We start from the raw sequence: 24,337 nt of genomic DNA, 5'->3' as shown, positions 1-24,337 counted from the left end.
TTTTGTATTTTGGGATTCCATACAAGATTTCCTTTGGAAAAATAATTTTTGTGTTAATATAGATTGAAAGTCATTGCATTACGGCAGTATTTAACTCACACGAGGGCTAACCAAGTTTTTTATTTCCGCTACTATTTCTGCCAAATGTTCCCACTCACGTATATGTTTACCACTAAAGCAGAAAACTGTTCATTTCTGTCAAGAATCTAAGGTGAGGACACAGGAACACACAGGAGACACCAGCTTTATTTCTCCTCTTGTTTTTAGCTATTCTGATGGGCCTAAGGGGGAAAGATGAGCTGCTTTTTCTTTGTTCTTGTCTTTTTAAAACTGAGAATCAAGATCTTCATGATCCAAAATGTGCAAAAGACTTTTAAGTAAAAGTCAAAATATGTAGTTTATTCCAGTTGTTGATTTATTGGCTGTCTGTCTCCTTTTTATTTATTTATTTGCCATTGGGTGAACAGAGGAGGCTATCAGGATGCATTATTTGCATTCATGTGATTGAGGCAGAAGCAGTACTTGAATACAAAAAAATACTGTGACTGATGCTGGAGTATATACAGGAAGTATAATAATAATTCTTACACATTTGTGTCCCTTTCTACGTTCACACGCATTATCTCATTGGAAACCCTTACAAATCCTGGGAGGTATGTGGCCTGGTTTTCCTATCACTATCCCACAGATGGGCTCAGACAATCCTCCCGGGCCTAAGGCCAGTTAGTGGGGGAAAGCTGGGACCACCACCCATGTATCCTGAGACCCCTGCTCTGTACGATGAGTCAGTGGTGAGTTTTTTTTTTTCCAAGCATGGTGAGGTAGAGAGAGAAATCGTAAAATGAACGGCTAAAAAGGACCTTCAGCCCTCCTTTATCTTCACTGCTTCTACCATAAAAGCTTAAGTCAGGGTCTGCTTTTGTGGAGTCTTTGAGATAAGCAACAAGTCCCAGGAAACAAATAGTGAATACCACCATCAGTTCCCTTCAAAATTCTCCAGTTAAGCATTTGAATCTCAAAATGCTCTTCAGATCCTAATAGCTAATCGTTCATCCACCTACGGCTCTTCCTTCAGTCAAGATGCTCCTCGAGTCAACACCAGTGCACCCTGAGCTCCGAGGCGCTGCTGGCGGCCGGTGGGTGGGTGGAATCTCAGGTTACCCCACGAAGAACGGATTTAGGGATGCCACAGGGATTTTCTTTCCTTTCTTTCCCCTCCCTTTGTTTCCCCCCATGGGAACTCTCTTTTTTGGGTTACAGGTCCAGGTTGAGTACACTGAAAGGGAACAGTTGGATGCAGGCTGGCCGGTTGAGAATAGAGGGAAAATAATTTTTTTTCTGGTGTGGGCCGCTGAAAATCAATCAGGGACAGAGACACTTTGTAGCTCAGGGAAAAGCACCACGTTGGAGTCCAGGCTCCAAGCCCGGGGTCTTTGTTTTTGTGTCCTTTATAAAGTAGCCCATGGGGACACCAGGCTGTGTAGTGGGAGCTCCCACTTCCCAGATTTGGCCCCAAAGGGCAGATGAGTCCGGTGGAGAGAAAAACCCTGAACTTTCAAAAGCATCCTTCGGCGAAAGGGGGAGTTTCAGGGTTGGCCTGGGGAAATGTACAAGGAGTGGGCGAGCCAAGGAGGGGGGGTTGTGATCTGAGAGGCCTTAAAAGAAGAAAAAGGGAGCCCAAACTGGGAGCGGGGAGACAAGGGAGCGGGAGAACCGGGCTGGGAGGCGATGGGAGCTGGGAGACGCCGCCGGGGCACGCGGGGCGCGGGCCGGCGGGGGCGTCCCGGCGGTGTGGCGAGCGCGGGCGGGGAGGGCGGCGGTGACCTCACGCCCGGGCCCCCTTCCCTTCGCCGGGTGGGTGGGGCCTCGGCGCGCCGAGCGGGCGCGGGGTCAAGGAGGGGGAAGAGGAGGGGCAGGCTTGAATGTGTCCGTGTGAGGATCGGGGAGGGGCGGAGGAGGCGGAGGGCGGGGAGGGAGCGCGCGCGTGGCTCGGGGCGCCCGGGCTCCCCCCCCGCCAGCCCCCGACCCCGGCCCGCGCCGCCTCTTCGCCACCGCCCGCGTCGCCGCTGGGACCCGCTGCGGGCGCGGGGACGCGGCGGGCGGGGAAGCGCGGGCACCCGGCGCGGCCTGCAGGGAGCAAGAAAGCAAAAGTAAGGCGAGCCGCACTCCTCCAAGTTTTCCCAACTTCGCCCCCTGCGGCGGCAGGCGTCCTGCTGCTCGGCGCGTCCCCACCGCGCCGCCGGAGAGGGGCCGAAAGAAAAGGGACGGGGCGGGGGCGGGGGCGGGGGAAGAGGGAGCACGAGCGAGAGCCGAGAGTCCGGCAACATCTGTTAAAACTTGGGGGAGGAGGAGCGCGGGGAGGAGGAGGAGGAAGAGGAGGGAAGGAGGGAGCGCGAGGGAGGGAAGCGCAGAGCCGAAGAGCAACTTTTCCACCCGTGAGTAGCGCAGGCTGCGCGGGTCCGGGCGGGGGGCGCCTCCAAGCCCGCGCGGGTTTCCAGGCCGGGATGGGACCTTATTCCAGAAAGTCGATTGGATGCCAGGAGGGGAGTGCGGTGGGGGCTTTCTTTCTTTCTCTTTCTCCTCCCTCCCGCGGGTGAACCAAATCAGAACTGTCACTCAGGGCCTGTGAGTCAGAAGGGATCGGATTACACGATCCCTGAAACCGATGCCGGAGCCGCACGAGCGGGCGGGAGCGGGCAGGGGCAGCGCCACCGCCACCGCCGCCGGCGCGCTCGCACCCTCGCCCTCGCGCCCCCTCGCCGCCCCGACCCGCCCTCCCCGCGCGCCCGGCGGCCGCCTGCGCCGCACCATGCCCGCCGCCGGCACCCCCCGCGCCCTGCCCGGCCGCTCGCCGTAGCCCGAGCCGCCCGCGGCCGCGCGGAGCCCGGAGCTGCCCGCCCGCGCCCCGGACGCGGGTCTATGGGAAGTTCGGGGACTTGACAGCCGCCGCCGCCGCAGGTACGTCCCGCCTGAAGTTCTTTGTTTCGCGGGGCTCCGCACCCGGGAGCCCGCTCCGGCGGCCGCGCCCGCGCCTCCGGGTCGACAGGGGGGGGTCCCCGACGGGGGGCGCGGGAGGAACTGAATATGGCTGTCTCGAGGCGCCCAGATTTCGGGAGCAGCGGGTAAGGCGTCGGAGCGAGTGTTCACTTCGCCCCCTCCTGCTCGCCTTCCCAGCGTCTGACTCGGCGCGGCCATCCGGAGACGGACTGGAGAATTTCATCTCCCGAAGTTGGGGCAGGGCGGGGTGGGGGAAGAAGTTTGCAGCAGCCGCGGCGACGGGGCCCCAAGCCCCCACTCCCCACCCCGAGGGCTTAAAGGAACTCCGCTAGCCCCCGGGGCCCCGGCGCCCGCCTTCGCACTGTTGCATCCCCCCCGGGGGGCCGGGCGCGGAAGGCGGCGGGCGGCGAGGTGGGTGCGCGCGGGGAGCGCCGCGGCGGGGGCTTCCTCCAGCCTGCGCTTCCCATCCGAGGGAGGCGCGCCTCCGTCCTGAGAGAGGAAAAGTGAAAGCTGTACCATCTGTGGATGATTTGGGATTCTTTCATTTCTTTTCTTTTCCAGGGACAGCATTAAAAAAAAAAAAAGGAATAAAAGAAAGAAAAAAAGAAAACAAAAGAAAGAAAAGCACTAGAAGCTGCAGGGAGTGAGCTGTGGAAGTTGGGCGGGGGGTAACCGTGGCCCCTGCAATAATCATTTAAGAGGCCGCGTTTTCACCGAGCAGAGTTGGGTATGAATCACTCTGCAGGGGACAGTTACTTTTTGCAGTTGCAGAGGGCACAGGGCCGGGAGGAGGTGGAGAGGGAATAAATATTTACCCAAACTTGGAGAGTTTGTGAAGCGACTTCTAAGCAGATTGCCAGATGCCGAAGCTCCACCGCACACCCAGGCCTTTCATCCTCCCCTGAACTTTGTGCTCACGTCCCTGATTCCACCTCATTTGGGAGATGCCATCCCGAGAGCAGCTGGACCCACGCTTCCCTTGCTGACCCCGTGTAGACAGAGTATGAAGGAGGCATCCTCCCCGCAACTCCTCCCGCCCGCCCCCAGGGTCTCATCTCCCGGGTGTGCAGTCCCGAACAGACTCTGGCCTTGGGTACAGCGCTCGTGGCCCTCTGCCAGTTTATATGTACATATATTTATGTAAAACATTTTCTCCCAGCTCTCTGCCAGCTGTTCCACATTTTCCAGCTGCCATTTCAGTTTGAAATGATGGACTGTCCGCATCTCCAAGTAAAAGAGCCCTTTAGTCGGAGGTATGGAGGGTCGGCGGCTGTGCAGAGACCTGCGCAGTGCCATTTGCCGGACTGGTTCTAGAAAACACCTTCTGCTCTCCTTTATCTTTCTTCCTTCTTCTCCCCAGTTCGTCTCTGCAGAGCCGTTTGCTGGAAATTCGTGGTAATTAGGCTTTTCCCTCCCAATGTGATTTTGGACAGAATTGGGATGTTTTTGAGATCCCTGAAATAAGTGTCTGGTGGAAATCAGTTAACTTTTAAAAAGCGTTCCAGCTTGAGTGCCTTGGGCATGGCCGGTGTGGCCCTCTGCCATGGTCCTTTCTGTCTGTTTAAGGCAGGAACTATTCGTGGTCCCCATGTTACACTTTTTGTGTTGTTTGAAGTCTTAGCATATTATAGACGGAAATCTTCAAGAATTGGCCTAAAGTATTAATTTTGAGTATTTATGTAATTGCTCTGTAATTTGAATAGGTGCCTTATTGATTGATTCCTGTAATTATTTCATTTAGGTTTTAAATTAAAAATTAATAATGGTCTGACAGTTTCTTAATTACATGTGTCAAGATTATTTTGAAGGAGGAAAATGCTATGTTTCAAAGTAGTGGAATAACCTCAAAATCGCTTCATCTTTCTGAAGCAGAACAGTATTTCAGTTGAGGGCCTTTATTAAAGCAGTGGTGATTGGCTTTACAATGTAAACTGTGTGAAGTATCTAAAGAATTTGTTTATGTTAGGAAATATTGGTGTTAACCTGGTACACAAACACTTTGGCCAGTTGGACTATAGTCAGACCTGAAACAAACATGAACTAACATATAAATTAGTTGTAATAGCACACTTATAGGGAGAAGAGGTTTATTTTATAGTAAAAGCTATTTAATTAGAAACTGCCTGCCTAAGGGAAGATCCTTTGAGGGTATATGATTCTTGAAGTCAGCCTAGGGAAGCTTTGGTTTCAGATGCCTGAGTAGGTCCAGTGTGAGAGGTGTCCAGTGAAATTTCACACACGCAGAAGCACTTTAAACGGTATAGATTGTATTCTTATGAAAGGCTAGTAGATTCAACTCAGATACCTACGACTTCCTGGTACCTTTAACATGTTTGTGTTCCTTGATCGAACCCTGACATAAACACATTTTTCCAGTATGTCGAAATTGCAAAGGACTACAGACAGAAATGAGAAAATTCAGTACTGATGAAGAATGACTCTGGTGAATTATTTCATTACTTATTTAATGAAAGAATCATTAATTTATCAGTTTGATGCCCAAGCCTAAAAGTTGAACTTTCCTTTGTTTCTTGGCCAGTTTTCTTAATTACCTGCATGCTGTAAGGGTTTCAGACTTCCTCTGTGCTTTGCCATTTAGGGGTCCTTACAATCTATGTGAGGTATCCTGCTTACTGAGATTCCCCTTGCCCCCCTTTTTTAAGGATAGGGTTTGGGAGTTTACGAAAGGAAACAATTTAATGATCATTGTGCCGTGCACTCACTTATATGGAGACAGTAATGTACTAAGAAAAACCAGTCTTGAAGGAAAAGTGAATCAGTGAGTCATGAAATCCTCAAGAAAACCTTAGTAATGGAATGTTAATGCTTTTAGACTATAGTAGATTATCTTAAAAGTCAGCCTTTTCTTCTTTATGCAATTGTTGTAAATCCTCAGCTAAAGAATTCTTTGAAGGAGGTTTTAGTTTTGCTGGCATCCATATTCTATAGTCAGTCTGATTTGTTTTGGAAGATTCAAGAAATTTTCTGCCAACTTATATCATGAGAGTCAATTAAAATGCTGACATGACTGTAGAAGAAATTGTGCGTGCGTGTGTGTGTGTGTGTGTGTGTGTGTGTCTATTTCATTTGTTAAGCACAAGATTCCACTCTAATAATGACTTCAGGTTGTCTTTTCATTAAAGGCTACTAGAAGATGCTGCCCTTCACTTCCTGTTGTCATTTTTCCAGATGAAAATTGATTTGTTCTAGTTTCAAAGCAAATAAAGGGAGACAGAATAAACAACAACAGGGCAGGGGGAGCACCGCAAACTTCTCTCCAGCACTTTCAGTGTATTTTTCATCTCTACTTGTATTTGATGGGCCTGTGAAATAGAGCTGTAGACTGGTGAAGACTTTAAATGAAATTTCACACTTTGATGATTTTTTTTTAACTTTGATATATTGACAGCAAAAGGAGCTGCAAAGCTTTTTTAGAACTTGAGTAGTAACGCCAAGCAGCAGTCAAACGTCTCTGTGCATTTGTGTTTAACTGCAGAAGAAAAACATGTCCGTGGGCAGTAGAGGTTCTTATCAACCCCCTAATCCCAGATCCCAGCAAACCTTGAGGGCATGCCTCAGATCTTGCTGAAATCACTGTAGACTCGCACAGTTTGCAGATTAAATATGCTATGTGTTCCTGGCTCCAATAACAGGTTTATGAGCTCACCAAGCTTCCTGTTTTAAGATCCTTTTCTTAAGTTTTTAGAAGCTGTTAAAGGCAATGCTCTAACAGTAAGTGGTACTTGCTAATTTAGAGACACTCTAGATATTTCATGCCCTCTTTCGAAATTGCCAAAATTACGATTTTTCCATCTAAGGGCTGGTTTTACAGGGTTATAAGGGAGGGGAGCCGTTGGGAAGAAATTGGATGTTAACTGTGTTGGCAAGTGTATTCGATTGCAAACCTTACGTGGTGTCTCAATTGTTTCAAGGCACTTTTCCTTTGCCTCGCCCCTTAAACTTAGACTTTTTCCACTTGTAATTCTAAATGCACTATATTTTAGTGTCACACTTCTTAGCTACTCATGACCACTTTCGGGTTTTTTTTTTCTTTAATGTGAAAGTGTTTTTTGTTCTGTGTGTGTATATTTCAACCCAACAAAACGTCCCAGAAAATCTATGGCTCTCTAAAGAAACTGAATGAACAGGCCATTACCTAGTTAATAAGGTGGCATTGGAACATTCCAGTCCCCTCCTGAAAGGCAATATTGTGTTGAGCTCCCCATATGCATCTGCAGTATCTGGAGTTGTGTCCTCACATTAGGGTGCTTTTGCATTTTGCATACGGAGTCATAATTAAAAAAGGAAAATACTCACATCATCGTCCAAGACATGTCACATAATTCCCAAGAGAACTCGAGCCAATTTTGTGCTTAAAGGTTATTCAATGAATGAAATTGTGAAAGCCCATTTGTCAAAGTATTGCATGGTTTCTGTTAGTTTTCAAGCCCCAAATTCATTGTATGCCCGGCCAGCATCAGTCATCAGGGCATTAGCGCTGCCTCCAGGCCATGTGGCCCAGCACCTCTTCACACCATTATAGCCTTGAAAGTGTACTCTGTCGACTTGTAGAATTACTGCTCTGATTTCTGCTTGGCTGGGTTTGAGGTAAGTCCCCTCCCTACCTTCTAGCTGACTGTAATCCTTGCTTTCTTTTAAAGCTCCTTTCCAGAGATTGAGGGGAAAACTTTCTTAAGGGCCCTATTGGCATCACACTGTGGTTTCATTGCGGCGTGCAGTGTACATGTAAATTGTACCTGCAGTAAATTGGATTGATTGCTAGCCTTAAACCGCTAGTGGGCTTTTCTTTTCTTTTCTTTACTTTTTTCTTTGGGGGGGGGGTGTTGGCATGCGTGTATTTGTGTGTGTGTGTGTGTGTGTGTGTGTATGTGACACAGGAGTATGTTTGAAACATCAGCATTTGTTGGTATATTTGGGTAATTTTTATGCTGCAAAATGAAATTAAATAATGGGAGATAAGTGGCCTTTTATTTAAATCTCTGTCAGAAGGCAGTGTGACATCTTATTTGTTTATTTTCATGTGGAAATCTGCAGCTTTAGGTACTTGAACTTTGGGGGGAGATTGCATAAAACACCTAACAATATTCCAGCGTGCTGTACATTACAAACTACGGATTTTTACGAAAAGAGACTGAAAACTCACAGTTCAGATGAAAGCTAATTCTCAAATTGTCGTAATGAAGGAATGAAGCAGTTAAACCATATTCTCGATTTCAGCTTGTGGTATTTTAGAAAAGAATAATTCAGTCTCAGGGGAGTTACCTGTGTGTCGAGGAACCTCAGGCAGTGGCTCAAGAATGAAGCTTTAATGAACTAAGATGTGTGGAAATCTGAATGGAGCGTGGACCAGGCCACGCCACTTCAGGACAACATCTGCTGTTTGAACTGTGAGGTTCAAATGACATTCCACACCAGGGCATTTCACTGGGAGGGTGCATCGTTTGGTATAGTTTACATTGGCGGTTTTGTACATGATTGGTGGGCAGGGGCCAAAAAGTAAGACAGCTGTAGAATTCTGCAAAGTTGATAGGCTGAGTGGACCAGGGGGGAATTGTTACTGAATAAGCCCTGATTAAAAATCCTTAAGTTATGAAAAATGTGCTTTTCAAGTTGCAGTTAAGATTCAAGAATCCCCAGTTTAAAAATCGGGAGGATGAAGTATGATGAACAGTACCAGACAAAAAAAATAAGTGCCTTTGGGAGATCTCCAGCTGATTTTAACACCCAGCAGATATTGGTCTCCTATTTGTGATGGTTTAAAAGTATATTCCTGTGCATAGAACATGTATTCTACTCTCTTAAGCTTGATTGTAAAGGCACACCTGATTCTAGGAGCCAAAAGTTACAGAAGTTCTCTAAGAAGGATCTTTAAATTTAGGGATTTTTTTCTTCTGAAAATGTATGAAAACTTTTAATACCTGTACACCCTAGGGAAGTGAGACAAGGGTCACCTTTGATCAGTCATGCTGTTTTCGTGATATACGTAGGTTTAAGGGAAATGCAGTTTTCATGAGCTTAGCGGGGTCTATAGACCAATAACTGACCTAAAGATGTCCTTTTCTGTCTGGGATTGTGTGTCTCCAGCAAGCCCACAGAAAGTCGGGGATGCCAGCTCATTCCGTCATGGCACCTGCTATGCAGGGCACTTCCTGCAAAGCCTAACCAAAGTACACGGAACTGGTGTTTCATAGTTTTTGCAAAACTCAGAAACAGTAACAAGTATGAAATAGAGACCTTTACCCTTCAACTGTTTCTCATAAAGTCCTCCTGGCAGCAGAGAACGTCAGAGTAGCCGATGATCTTTCCTTTTAAATACACGTGGCAGAAAAGTGAAACTGGCGCGCAGAATGCAGTTTGTGATTTTAACGCTAGTAGCAGTGATGACTTCACGTCAAATAATGCTTTTCAGTAGTTGAAGTTAATTAAATATACGGGTTTCTTAAAAGTTGAGATGTAGTTAATCTACTAAAACCAAACTCAGTCCGTAGCCAGGCAAGTACTTCCCCTTAGAGTAATTCCATTCCCTTCCGAGGGACGTCTGTCATGAACACTGTTTATCTGAGATTAGGAGCTTCAGAAACTGGGAAAGAAAGATCCGAAAGCAATAGGCAGCAGATTTGGGGAACCCTCTAGGCTACGAAAGACCATTTTTGGCAACTTGAACAGATAGGAGCTTTCTTACTTGCAGTTACGGCTTTAGGCTTCCGGCTTTCCTAATTATGGGGCGGGGGGAATCTCATGTAAAGGTAAAATAATTGCACATTTAAAAATACTATAGTTAAAAATTCATGAAGATTTCATTAAGAACTTACGGAGTTGAGCTTGCCGGAAAGAAAGGCAGTGCAGACAGGGGAGGGAGAGGAAGCCTTAGGAATCTTGGGAACTGTTGGTGTGTCACAGAAGTTATGCATATCTAATTGATTTTAAGTTCAGAAAGGTATTTTGAGCACCAGGAAACATCAACCACATTACCAACCTATAAGAGGTTTTCTGTAAAGCATGATTACATGAAATCCACTGAAATGTTTCAAATTCCCTAAATTTGGCTCATGGAAACTCATGCTGTTTCTCACTTCCAGAATTGCTCAAAAGTTAAAATCAGCATTAGTTTGTGCTTCTTGATTTTCAAAAAAAAAAAAAAAAAACCCAAAACTTTTCCTAGAGCAGTCATGTTCTTTAGGAACTGAATTTTAATGCTGCAGGAAGGTATAACTATTCAATAGGAATTTTACCTAAATGGTTGCTCTCAGACTGGTGTCTTGAAGGAGCAGGTAATCTGCTAGTAAGTAATACGGTATGAGAGAAATGTCACTTTTCAGTGTTACAGTGGCAACTCCTTAGAAATCCTTACACAGGCTAGTTCTTCTGGATTTTTGAAATATTAGCATATTAGGAAGATCATTCAGGTTGTTAATATATGGGCAGGTGTAAGTAAAGGTACTTTCTCTGGAGGAAAGTCTTATTCCTCTTGAGCAAGGAGTTCCCTGGGTTGCAGAGAATCATTACTCACTTAAGGCCTAATCGCCATGCTGTTCAAAGTGCTGCCCCTTCCTCCTGGAATGCCTCTTTTTTCTGATCCCTCCTTGGCAATAGCTATTTTAGCCCATCAGAAACTGATCAGGCTGCCACGAATCAGGCTTTTAACTTAGTTGTTTTAAATCTTTAAATGCATTAAGAAAAAAAAAAGGAAAACCCAAATTCAGGCCACTGAAAAATAAACCAGCTGGATTAGGGAAATAAATGAAGTAGTCTGCTGTTCGCAAAGGATGCATTATATCAGTTTATAGCTACTGTTTCATTTCACCTTCGATTAGAAAGTCGTTTTATACAGTTCAAACATCATTTCAAACGTTGGTTTTAGCCCTGGCGCTTCCTTTTGAACATTGTAAGGGTTTAACCCATCATGGAATCCTGCTTGTATGCGCATTCCCAGGGTTCACTGCAGAGATCTGCAAGTGGAAAGGCTGATTTTTGCACATGTTCCCAGAATTGCGATTTCTCACGCTCTCCATTTACTGTCTAAAGCCTCCTGGTTAAGGTTGAACTTTGGAACCCCACTGAGGGCCCTCCTCCCCTAGAGCCCATGAGATGGGTCTGTGCCTACACCATTCACAACACCTAATCTATGTGGGGCAGCTGATGAACGAACAACATTGGGAACAGGGTTAAGAGCCGATGAAGCGAGTTAGAAGTTTGGTGAAGTGACGCACACAGCCAGGGCTTTCCTGAAGACGTCAAGGGTTCCGCAGTGTTGTACTGTAGTGCCGAACAGAGGGTGTTGCCTTGCAAAGTGCCTTGCAAAGTTGCCTCTCTCCGAATTCAGCCAGTGAAGCAGTTGTGTGACTGCATGCGGGGCGGCCACCGACCGCTGTCTTTTGGAGATGCTGCCCAGTTGTGCCGAGAGTTTTCCAGTGCCCGGGGAGCCGGTGACCGGGGTGATGCAGAGTGCAGAGGGCTGCTCTTTGGGCGGCGGAGGCCCTGCGGGGTTCCGATCGTCCGGCCCCTGCTCTGCGCTTTCCGGGGGGACGCTGCCGGAGGGCGGATCCGAGCGGGTCCGGCCGATTCCGAGGAACCAGCGCTGCGCGGCCGGGCGCTCCGGGCTCGGGGCGCTGACCGGGAGCTGCGGCCGGGTCGGCCTGCGCCAAGGAGGGAGCAGACGGCGAGGCGGGCGCCCCGGGGCCTCCGCTGCACCGACTGCGACCGCGTGCGGGGAGGGGGGCCCACACGGCGACGCCGGGATCCCGGCGGGGGGGAGGCGGCTGGGACGCGGAGACGCGGCCGAGATGTGAAGACGCGGACCCTGGAACCGTGCGGGGAACAGAAAGGAAGCTGGCGTGGAAGCGCAGGTTGCGAGCGCTCCCAGGCAGCACTGACCACAGCCCACTGCTTACTAAATGGAAAAAGAAGCACACAAATGACAACTTATCTTTGCAAAGATGCAAGTTCTTGGGGTTTTTTTGTTTTGTTTTTGTATTTTTTAATTGCAGCTCCAAGTGGCCACTCTCAAGAGAGGGCCACCCGAGGCTTTGCAGGGGTGGGGTGGGGGAGTGCTGTTTCCAATGCAGGTCTTCCCCCCTCCCTGCCATTTCTCCAAATCGGTAATAAATGTTGCAGCTTTTCTTTGGGTGCCTTTCAAGTGGAGACATGCACTACAGCATCACCTGGTCAGTGGCTCCAGGATAGGACGTCTCGTTTGGTAGGAGGTTGACGCAAGTTCAGATTTATAATCTAGAAAGGAAAGACCCTCCTGTGGGCAGGTTGCTAGTAGGAGAGGGATTACTTTTAAAAGAGGGTCCGGAAATAATTGTGACCTGGGTTTAGGCCTCGGGAAAATTACAGAAGGATCAGGGACAGCTGAATGGGGAAAAGCCATGACTGTTTGCTTTCAAGAAGGCATTTTCATTCCTGCATTTACCTATGAAACGTCAGGCTTTAGCAGGTCATTTTAGCAGAGCGGTTTTTCCTGGCTGCAGGGTTTTTTGTTTCGTTTTGTGTTTGTTTTTCCCATATACCCAAGCTGCTGGGACTCAAACATCAGCTACAAATAGTTTTTCTTTTTTCCCTTTTTTTTCATAAGCATAAAAAGTCAAGGGGCATGCCAGCAAATCTTGCATGTAATGTTGCAGTGATGAAAAGGATTGAGGGAGAACAGTTTGGCCCTGTAAGAAAGGGAGCAGGGTCTAAAAGTCTCATTTCATTCACATCTAAAAACCAGTGGCATGTTTTCCTCAGAGAAAGATCTTTGAAGTGAAGCAGAACCAAAAAGTTCTCCTTGAGAGTTATGTTCTAAATAAATTATACTTTATTATTTAGGAAACGCCAGGTTTTATAAGGAGTCCTATAGGCTACGGCCCTAGTTATGTATGTTTTAGGATTCCATCAGGAATTTTTACTGGTCACTTCTGTACCTCATGCTTTCCTGTATCAACTCAGGACTGAGTTTCCCAACTCGGCTGAGTATTCTATGAAAAAATTGCCACCCCAGCTAGAAGCAAGCACTCTTTTCTGCTCCCTAACTGTTGGTGCAGAGTTTTGATGAGGTGTGAGAGTCTAGAATGTTAAAACTTTCTCCTTTAGGGCTTCCCTGGTGGCGCAGTGGTTAAGAATCCGCCTGCCAATGCAGGGGACATGGGTTCGAGCTCTGGTCCGGGAAGATCCCACATGCCGCGGAGCAGCTAAGTCCGTGCGCCACAACTGCTGAGCCCGTGTGCCACAGCTACTGAAGCCCACATGCCTAGATAGAGTCTGTGCTCCGCGACAAGAGAAGCCACCGCAGTGAGAAGCCCGCGCACTGCAATGAAGACCCAACACAGCCAAAAGTAAATAAATAAATAAATTTATTAAAAAAACCTAACTTTCTCCTTTGTAACTGACAGGGACTAAGTTGGGTTTTTATCAGTAAAATAAGCTGATATAATTTATAGGGATATACAGGAAGCAGATGTCTGCCTTGGCAAGTTGCCATTTTTATAGCCTTGTTCCAAGCATAAACCACACTTTTAAATAATTAGTTACTAACTAATGAGATCCAAAAATAAGTTGTCAAAATAGAAGAAGGGGGTAGACTTTTGAGTGACCAAGGGTCTATTTTTTTAAAAATCCATTTTGAACAGGGGGTGGGGGGAGGAATTAGTGTTCTCCAAGACCATTAATTAGTGCGATTTCAATCAGCGCCTGGGGCTTTACCTCTTCTCACTGAGCCTCTCTCTGGTGATGAGTATTTGGAGGGTTTTTATTGCTTTGTTAAAATGAAGTCTTTTGCTTGGGGGAAAAACCAACAACTCCACAAAAACCAAGTTTGTCAAGGAGCTTTGGTGACTTGTCTCTTCGCTACTATTAATTAGTTCCCTCTCCTAAGGAAGAGACAAGAATCCCATCTCTTCATGGCTTTTTTTTTCTTTCCCCACTCTGGTCCATTAGCTTGTTTCTGTGTCCAGTATTCGTAAATTCCATCCAGATTCGACCGGTAAAACTGTATTTGTGTTTTGAGGGAAACAATTATAGTAAGTGCCCCCTTTTCTCCAAAATGGTTGAGAATGGAGTGTTTTGATTAATTAAATATTCCTATTAAAGTTTTTAGTTTTGATATAATTTGCCAGTTTACAAAGAAACACAGGCTATAAAAGAAAAGCTATGTAGCTAAATCTATGACAATTAAGATTTAAGACACTGCTGAATTGTCTGGGTCATGGGATCATTGCTGGATCGCTTATTACTCAGTAAATATTCTTACAGGTATGAGGTGCTGGGTAGATAGCCCGGCCTTTGGAGTTTAGGGTCCGGAGGGGAAGACGGACATTCAACAAAGATTCCCGACCGATGCAGAGTTCATTATCGGGATGGCAGTTGGGATAGGCTCTTTTGGGCTGTTGGAATTCAGTACTTCATCCAATGTGCCAAGACTTCAGTGAGGACCACCTACAGTATTGGGTACAGAGCAGCAAACAAAAAATAGGTAGAGCAGTTGTCTGCGAGCTTCACTGAAGCTGATAGTCACCAGTGCTGGTTCAGATAAGGTTCCAGGGGTCACCTCAGAGACGTCAGGGGTTGGACCTGCAGCTCTGAATGTTTTGCAAGCACCGAAACAAAGCTGATGCAGGTGGCTTTTGTACCACGCTGAGAAACAGTGCCATGGAGTGGGTTGAATTGTTCTCGTGGCATGCTTTAAAAATGATCTTTAAGTCAATTTGGGGGGAGCATGTGAAAAATTTAGAGAATCATCCTGAGATTGGTAGAGCTAGAAGGGGTGGTTGAGAATTTCTCCTTCAGGGGTTCTTTAACTGGTTTGGAGGGCCTGTGATCCCTTGGAAATCAAATGGACAGTTTTTGGTGCACTTAAGGGGATTCTGGGGGGAGAGGGTCCGTAACTTTTAACATATTCTTAAAGGGGACTGGACACCCCCCATTCCCACCCCCAAGGTGAAGTCCCACTGTGTGACACTGTCATGTGACAGATGAGGAAACTGAGGCACTGGACAACTCCAGGGGGTGCCAATCAGGCCCTCCCCTGTGGACTTGTGTACGGTGGCAGCCTTGAGAAAAGAAGGTCTATATTCCTTCACTGTTGTGATCTGTGGGGGCTCTTTTTTTTTTTTTTTTTGCGGTACGCGGGCCTCTGACTGCTGTGGCCTCTCCCGTTGCGGAGCACAGGCTCCGGACGCGCAGGCTCAGCGGCCATGGCTCACGGGCCCAGCCGCTCCGCGGCATGTGGGATCTTCCCGGACCGGGGCACGAACCCGTGTCCCCTGCATTGGCAGGTGGACTCTCAATCGCTGCGCCACCAGGGAAGCCCCTGTGGGGACTCTTTGAGGGATGTTTCTGAATTCAGAGTGGATCTTATAATTGATATGTACATTTAACCTAGGGCGTCTTTTTGTCTTTTTTATTCTAGAAAAGCTGTTGTAAATAACTTGTGTGTTTTACGGTGAATGCCACTGGATAATCAAGGAAAAGAAATGGAAGTTACTGGAAGAACTGGTGCTCCAGGGCCATGAGGCCTCTGGGCCTTCAGCTTTTCCAGTTACTTATCCCAGATTGCAGTTCCCTTGCAAGTCTGAGTTAAGGATGACTAAAAATCTTCCGTCTGGTACTTTAACTCTTGTAGTCTGTGAAGCACTCGCTTGTTTTATTTCTCTCATCCTTGTTTTGATGGAACACGGTGGCCTCCGCTAAATGTAGAAAACAGGCACGTGACTCCACGGAAGAAATGCCCACAATCTAGAGAGCTTGAGGGAAACGTGGTAGAGAGGAGACTTGTCATCTTCTCTTGTATTCTTTGTAGGTGTAGATCATGACTGCCAAAAAAGAACGGGAACCAAACAGAGTGAAAATTGATGAATGATGAGTTAGGGCGATTATCACATGAATGAAGCTGGTGAAAGACAGACTAACTGCCCTTGCCTTTAGCTGAGTTTTAATATTTCTTAAGTGGTTCCAGCCTTTGCTGTGGGTGATCTTTTGCCTTTTCCTGTGGGATCCAGAGTGTGTTGTTCTATCACCTTTGTTTGTTTTAAAAATGTAACTTAAATGAATGGAAACGTTCTGCTGTTTTAAGAAAGCTTAAAGTGTATGGTTTTCCTGAAAGAATTAGGTTTAAGAGGCATGTTGCGATTCACATATCTTGGTGAGGGAAGCAAAATCATCGACCAGAATTCTCTGATTCAGAATTTGGAGTTGGGCTTGGATGGGAGAAATTGCCGGTCACTCTTTAAAACATCTAACTAATAACTAAAAAACTTCCCTGGCTTGGAAAGTTGTCCTACTGCCCCTTCATAGAAAAGTGGCCCCTTTCTTATAAGTGTCGGAGACATTTGTAGATGTGGCTTGAAGGAGTAATGTGACGCTTGGATTTCTCGCCGTAAACACAGCTGAAGATGGAGATATTTAGACCATTTAATAACAAATGCCCAGTAGGATTTGGGGAGAAGTCCCACATTGTGGACAAGTCCCTTTCTCTTCCTTTTGCACGCGTAGACAGAATTCGCCTGGCTTGTTACTAGCACTTTGAGGCCTTTTTTGCAAGAAAGCCAGCGGGTAAGGGGCTTCCAGATTTTGAATTAGGTGATGCTCCAGACACCTCCTCAGGTGACAGGTGAAGTGGCCTTCGGAGTGGGATTTCCTTTTTCCCCTTCTTATTTGAAATTGATGGCGCTGCTGTTTTTGTAGGGGTTCCTGGTCGCCCAGAGCTGAAGTAATGAGAAGGCGTCATGGAGGCCCAGTCCCAGAGCTCCACGACCACTGAGAAGAAGAAAGTGGAGAATTCCATAGTGAAATACTCCACTCGACCAGACGTCAGCGAGAAAGCCGTGGCCTCCAGCACCACTTCCAATGGTGAGCGGCCACGGGGATTACCAACAGTCAAGCCTACAGTCCTTTTCTGTGCTCTGCATTCCTTGCGAGTTGAGCATTTGCACCTGGACCCGTGTTTGTGCTCTGAGAGCTGAAGAGCGCAGATGGAGGTGGAGGTTGGGGTGCGGGCTCGGGGTGGCCAGGCTTTAGCCATCTCTGTTTTGGCGCTGAAACTACACGTTTTCTTCCAGATTTGCTAATTCGAGATGTAAATGTGATAGGTTATTTATTATAGGAAGTTCCTGTTTTGGCATTTTGGAAATCATCTTGATGAGTCTGGCTGGGGTTCAAAATACTCTGCATTTCCCATGGAAAGTCTCTACTCGTCGGGATAATCAGTTATCAGTTATTACAGAAGACACAAGAGTTGCCTTGTCCAAATTAGTGATAGGGTCCCCTGCAGACCCCAAACCCTAAGGAGTCTGCTTGAAAGGATTTTAAAAGTTGTTAACGGTTGAGCCTCATCTAGTTTCTGAGTTGCAGGTTTTGCTGTTGGCATATAAAAATTTAACGTCCTTAATTTGCGTTTAGAGATACAGAAAGCCAACTGTTGTACATGCTGTATGTTTTAATATTTTAAGCAAAGTGTTGAGAGGCATTTCAATTCAAGCATGGAGCACTGAAAATAAATTCCAGAGCCCCCTCTGGTAAAAACAGACTGAATAAGTTAAGAGTAACCTTCACTTCCTTTCCCTGCCTTTCGGCTCTGGAAGGCCAGCAGCGCCTTGACTTTTTGTAGATTTCATAGCCACCCCTGGCCTCTGCGAATCGCTCTCCGCTTTGCCATGTGCCCTTAGGAAGAATGGGCTGGTCTCAGTCCTGGACACTGCCTACCTGGGTACAAGGTTTTGCATCTGCTGAGCCAACCTGCGCCCTCCCTCCCTGTGCATTTATATTTTATTTATTCCAAAAAGATTTGACTAGGCTGATTTCCAATTTTTTTTTAATTTTATTTTTTATAATTTTTTAAATTTATTTTTGGCTGTGTTGGGTCTTCGTTTCTGTGCGAGGGCTTTCTCTAGTTGCGGCGAGCGGGGGCCACTCTTCATCGCGGTGTGCGGGCCTCTCACTATCGCGGCCTCTCTTGTTGCGGAGCAGAGGCTCCAGACGCACAGGCTCAGTAGCTGCGGCGCACGGGCTTAGTTGCTCCGCGGCATGTGGGATCTTCCCAGACCAGGGCTCGAACCCGTGTCCCCTGCATTGGCAGGCAGGTTCTAAACCACTGCACCACCAGGGAAGCCCCTCCAATTTTTTACATACAATGGGAGAGTGAGAATCTGCTTTGGAAGGTAACAGCCCAGAAGTGTAGGCTGTGAGGGCAGACATCCAATAAAAAAGCTGCACCTTCCTGTCTGAACTGTGGCATTGCCTGGCCCTGCCCTCTGTGCCCATCCTGGTCCACAGTGTGTGCTGCTCACTTTTCTCCTTCCCCGATGTCACCAGTGCGCACTGCTGGCTTGACCCGGCCAGGGGAGGGGCTGGCATTAAACCTTTCGGCGAATGAGTCCCATTTTGAATTGATCCTTCAGGGAGATCTATTTATGTCTGAGTTAAAATAATGAATTTACTTTACATACATACGAAACTGTATTTCTTTCTTGATTCGTGGTCTTTCAACTCAGGACTAGAGCTTATTTTAATAGAGCCAGATTTTTGCATTATTCCTGTGATGAGGTTATAGAAGCATCCTTAAAAAAGCATGCTGTGGCCCTTGTTTCTTTTCTCTGGAATTTGTAAAAATTAGACACGTCTATTTCAGAAATAGAATCAGTCTGTGCCATGTAGGTGCCATGTAGGTGATTTGGTAATTTTAATAGCAAATTTGTAGGAATAATCGCTTTCTGGATATCATGCTTCACGCAACATCAACGTTGGGTGATTTTTATAGCAGTGTGTGTGAGTGTGAGTGCGTGTGAGTGAGCGAGGGTGTAAGTGTGTGCGTGAGAACAGGCTGCACCACGTGGAGCCTCCGTAAACCACTGTCCTTTCTGGGAATTTCAGCAGAGTAACAATAGTGATCTGTCCTTATGAAGGTGCTGCCCCTTGGGCGATTCCGGCCACTGGACACCTGCTGGGCAGATATTGGGCGCCGTTGCCTTTGTCTGGAGCTGCTCTGACCATGAGTTCTGCCCATTAACCTGCTTAGGGTGACCAGGAACAGAACTAACCTAATCAGCCCAGCAGCCAGGAAGCCACTGGGGAACAAGTATCCAGGGAAGAAACAGTCATGGTTTATAAAAGTTAGTCCTTGAGTCCGAAGTAACCACAGAACTGACTCCGAAACCAAATTCCACGGGCTTCCCACCCTGATCAGCTCGGGTCCTTGAAGCACCTCCTAAATGGGTGTAAGACACGTCCTATCTTGGGGCAAAAACCTCATTAGTCAGGTTTGCAGGGCTTCTGCGTGAATGATAGCTGTCCTAGAATCCTGTGAGCTCTGACCATTTTTTCAGTGTTCTATTTCTTGTAAGAGATTGACTCCTTTTTGTTTTGGAGTAACATAAAGAGCCAACCAAATAAAGAAAAATGGAAGTGGTGTTTCTGAAATATCAATGGCAATCCTGCTGGAAGATTCCAGGAAAACCAGCAAACAGTTTAAGTTTAAAGGTGGGAAAAATTGAAACAAATAAACCTTTTTCTTTGTGATTGCTTTCCATAAGCAATGTGAATAATTGTAATGATTTTTTTTTTTTTTTTTTACCAAGTCCTCGGCAGGATTCATCTAACTAGTTCAGAGCCTCTTTATGGCCCCAGGATCATGCTTTAGGAGGGTGTGGAATGGCCCAAATTCTTTGTTCTGCCAGCTTCTACCTGGTGGCACGCTGCCCTTTGCTCTCAGCTCTGGTCACACAGCTAGTCTGGGGGCTTTGGTCTGTGGTTTGGTTTGGGTGTAAGAGCTGGTGTGGGGGGCAGGCTTCCAAAGGTTGGTATACTGTCATTGCTATGGTCATTCATCCGTCTGTCTATTCTGTCTGTCTCCCGTTCTGTCTTTTCTCTGCAAACATTTCAGAAGTGCTTGGATACCTCCACTGAGGCTCTTCACAAAAAGGAAATGAAAATTACTTGGATCCTATAATAGGTAGTACCAATTGCTACTGTTCCCAGGGGGTTCTTAGGCTTTCCTTACAAAGTTCTGCAATTCAGAGACTTGTAAATGAACAATGAAAAATGAGTTCCTCACCAAGGTATATTACGGAGGTAACCTGTGTATTTCTTCTCCCGTCCACAATTTCAAGATGAAAATAAAACAAACAAAAACGTTTCGCTATTGGCGCTGTTAGGTTGACTTAATTAACTTTTCCAGCCATTATGTGCTGCAATTTATTCCTGATTGTGAGCCTTCCAGCCAGACCATGCACATTCCTCTGCATGTCCTTACAGATCTGTTTTCTTACTTTTCTCAGCCAGGTATCTACTCCTAGAATAACAGTCATACAGAGCTCTGTTTAAACGCACACATACACACGAACCAAAATGTATGGTTCAAAAACCTTAAACGACATTTTGAGGAAGGATTTGCCTTTAAACCTTGAAATTTAAAATAACACAAGTGAAAAACTGTTCTAAATCTTCTATGGGTAAAACACAGCCAAACTGATTTTTGTAACATTTAAGAACCTATATCAACATATGAAGCATTCAGTATACTTACTCAGGAACCACAGTGTTTGCTTCATGTGTTATAGTTTGGTTTTAAGCTCTAGTGTTATTTATGAAACATAAATGACAAAAGAGAAGACATTCAGTTTTCTGAATATTTGTTCAGTGCAACTGACAGGTAAATGATCATTTCTGGCGTCCAAGATGGTGTCTTTCACATATAAAGTGTGCACTCATATCTTAGGTGTCATGGTTTACTTAAAAATCTCAAATCTGTTAATATGCTAGTACCTTAAGTAAAATGCCTTAATGATCTGTTTTTTTCAGGTATGGATTCATTACTTTCCAAGCTGCATATTGTGTTTTGTAAATAATAGACATGTTTTAATCTAGGTGTTCCAACGTATTAAACATTCTCATTGTCCTATAAAATTTCCTTTAACGACTTGCAAATACTGACTTTTCAGTGTGAAATGTTTTATTTCATTTTTGGCCTATGATTTTTTTTAAAGGAGTAATCTGATATTTCTTATTAACCTACCACTCTGCTTTAAAAGAGAAAGCAGCTAATAATAAGCATATGTAGGTCCTGCTTTGGGGATCTTTTATCAGATCTGATAGTTATTGGGAACATACCTTAAAGTGATAGAAAGCAGAAATTATCTTAATGGTGATGCAATATGAAACCAAAGTTGATAGATTAATAATGGAGAGGAAGTTCCCTGTTCACTTTGATTCTTTCAAAAGGAGGGCTTGGTTCTCCTCTGCTTAAAAAAAAAATTCTTTGAGGTTTCTAAGGGGAAAGTGTTGTGGTTTGCAAATATGTAAGAGATACTTTTTTTTTTTTTTAATTTTAACTTTTGGTCACTTCCTGGCCTTGTGATTTTCTTTCAGACTGTCCAGTAACTCCTATGAGTGTTAATCAGGATATCTGTTGGTCTCCTGGCTGGGAGTAAGATAGCTCAGAATTTTGTTAAGAGTTGGGAATTCATCGGCTGTTCACCGCCAAGATCTCTTGTCTCTTTTTGTCCTTTTTTATGGTAAGAGTTTATGTACCTAATTCTGCTCAGAAGTGGGTGGACAGTTCACAGCAGAAAGCCTGTAGGTTGTGAGTTTTAGGTTTCCTGTCCCTTTAGATGTTCAATCTTAGGTTTCCTGTCCCTTTAGATGTTCAATCCCTTTTTTCTTGGCCACATCCCATTTCCTAGCACATGACAGATGGACAGATAGATGGAAAGGACTTTCAGATAACGTGGTTTCACACTGTAGGGTGTTGGATAGGAGCACCCCTGGGGTTTGGGTTGAAAGTTTGGACTGAGTTCTGGCAACACCAAGGACTAGCTTGGTGCGTGTGGGCAAATTCACTTCTCAAAGTCTCAATTTCCTCATCTGTTTAGCAAGATACTAATTAGACCCACTTCACAGCATCTCCAGGTGGATTAAGTGAGGCAATGCCTGTACCTTTCTGGTAGGACTGCACACGGTAAGAGCTTAGCCATCGTTAAGACAAAGCATGGGGATGAATTAAATGTTATGAATCCAAAACAAAACGATCGTGTTTTCTTGAAAATATACATAGGTTTTGAAATTAAGGGGAAAACGTTTGGCAAAAGTAATTTTAAATTTGCTGGACTCTGTCCGAAAAATAGTTCAAGGTGTTTCACAGAGCCCCCCCCCAAATGACCGAGTTTACACATCTTAAGGAAGAACTATTAAAAATGTTTTTTTTCCTCTACCTTCCTTCCAAATGCCTTCTCAAGCCAGAAAATAGGGAAGGCAATTTTGAGAAAATTTATTTTGATTTCTTTAACCTTGAAAACTACCATTGATTATATGTCTTAACACTAGAAACAGCATATGGTACATCCCTTTTCTTGAGTCTTTTTTTGGGGTAAACTGTTTCCTTTCAGGTTCGTGGTACCCATTTATAGGGTAGTTTGTGCTGCATTAAATTTTACGCTTTTTAAAAGAGCTTTCATGTTTTTAAGCCAACTAACTCATGGCAAATAATCTGATTCTCATAAGAGCGCTGACTCTTTTGAGCTCCAGACTCATGTGTTCCTTTACCTGGCAGCCTCTGTCTTCTTATTTTGGCTGAGTGTATCAGCTTCCTGTGGTCATCCAGGCTTGAAACCCCACGGTCACCTTTGACCCCTTCCAACCTCCGGCTTCCCGTGTCCTACCAGTTTTGAGGTCCTGGTAGATTTTCCTCTGTAATTATTCACCCACGTGTCCCTTTGGGCCACCCTACTGCACAATGCTATTTCAAACCTCACTACCTCATGCCTAGACAGTTAAAGTGACCTTCTCTCCAATCGCTCGGCCCTGATTCATGGAGTTGCTCTTACCCAATTAATCTTTTTACGGTTATGCCACACCCCTACTCTAGAACCTTCAGTGAGTCCCAGCTACCTATAAAATAAAATTCAAAATCCTTCGCTTAGGGCTTCCCTGGTGGCGCAGTGGTTGGGAGTCCGCCTGCCGATGCAGGGGACACGGGTTCGTACCCCGGTCCGGGAGGATCCCACATGCCGCGGAGCGGCTGGGCCCGTGAGCCATGGCCACTGAGCCTGCGCGTCCGGAGCCTGTGCTCCGCAACGGGAGAGGCCACAACAGTGAGAGGCCCGCGTACCACAAAAAAAAAAAAAAAAAAAAAAAATACCCTTCGCTTAATATTGAGTTATCTTCCAAAATCAGACCCCAGTCTGCCTCTCCAGTCTCTCCAATCTGATTTACTGCGACTCTGCTTTCCCATCTATAACCTGTGCTTTAGCCAGTTGGAAGGGCTCCTTGCCTTCACACTGCTCCTGCATAGAATGACCTTTATTCTTAACATCGGGGCACGTTGCATGTTTACCTTCTTCTCAAATGCGACTCTGCCCTCCATCTTTCCATATGATCTTGTGTCCTTTGGGGAGCTACCTAATAACACTTGGTTTTGGGAGGCTTATTTTATGTATTACTATTTTAATCAATAGACTATATTTTAGAGAAGTTTTAGATTTACAGAAACATTGATCAGAAAGTACACAGAGTTCTTATATACCCCTTCCCCCCTCCCAGTTTCCCTTTTAACATTTTGTAATGGTGTAATACGTTTGTTACAATTGAGGAAGTAATATAGATACACGATGATTAACTACAGTCCATGGTTTCCATGAGGGTTCATTCTTTGTGTTGTGTGTCCTATGGGTTTTGACAAATAAATAATGTCCTGTAGCTGCCATTATAGACTAGTTGCACCCCTCAAATTTCCCTATGCCCCGTTTATTCATCCCTCCCACCTTCCGACATGGCATAACACTTGAAACTTTTCGACATGGCACCTGGTTTGTCTTTTCCCTGCCTCCACCTCATCCTCCTTCAGTATTTTGGGCTTGGAGGGCCCCGGCCTACAGAGTACACAGACCTGCCAGAACTTTCCTCGGCTCAGTGGGGCAGGGGGCATGTGCAGAGCGGCAGTGGTGTGGATGCCAGGGTTCGACCCTGGCTCGGCCACTTTATCGCTGTGTGATCTTGGGCTAATAACTTAACGTCTCTGAGGCTGGCACAGTAAGTACTCAAACGTGGTAGCTATTTTTAGGAATAGTAATAGCCTCTTCTGGATAAAATCTGGCAGGATTTCATATAGTGACACTTTTCATCTCACTCCTTTCAACACAACATCATTTGTTAATAATCTGTGCATGGTTAAGCTTGAATCCCATGGAGAGAGTTAGAGGGTGTTGGCTTACAGAAAATCTTTAAAATGTGGGGGCCATCAGGACCTAGCTTCACAGACAAGGAAATGATAGGAGCTGGGATCAGGAAACAGTACCTCAAATCACTGATCCTGAAATTGGCACAAGTTGGATTTAAAGAATCACATTTT

The 24,337-nt window shown here is 45.8% G+C and overlaps 1 protein-coding gene across 1 annotated transcript in view; it reads left to right on the top strand.

The window, feature by feature from the left end:
* The first annotated feature begins 2,027 nt into the window (after positions 1–2,027).
* The window catches only part of GLI3 (GLI family zinc finger 3), a 287,622-nt gene continuing 265,312 nt past the window's right edge, over positions 2,028–24,337 (top strand). Inside the window, exons 1-2 of the mRNA XM_060157355.1 lie at positions 2,028–2,150; positions 16,684–16,848. Coding sequence (XP_060013338.1) covers positions 16,725–16,848 — 124 coding nt within the window. The 5' untranslated portion in view covers positions 2,028–2,150; positions 16,684–16,724. The remainder of the gene's footprint in view (positions 2,151–16,683; positions 16,849–24,337) is intronic.

Source organism: Lagenorhynchus albirostris, chromosome 8 (genome assembly GCF_949774975.1).
Source record: "Lagenorhynchus albirostris chromosome 8, mLagAlb1.1, whole genome shotgun sequence".
In the NCBI taxonomy this organism is placed as follows: Eukaryota; Metazoa; Chordata; class Mammalia; order Artiodactyla; family Delphinidae; genus Lagenorhynchus; species Lagenorhynchus albirostris.
Note: the sequence above shows the minus strand (reverse complement) of the source record. Positions and strands in the feature narration are given on the sequence as shown.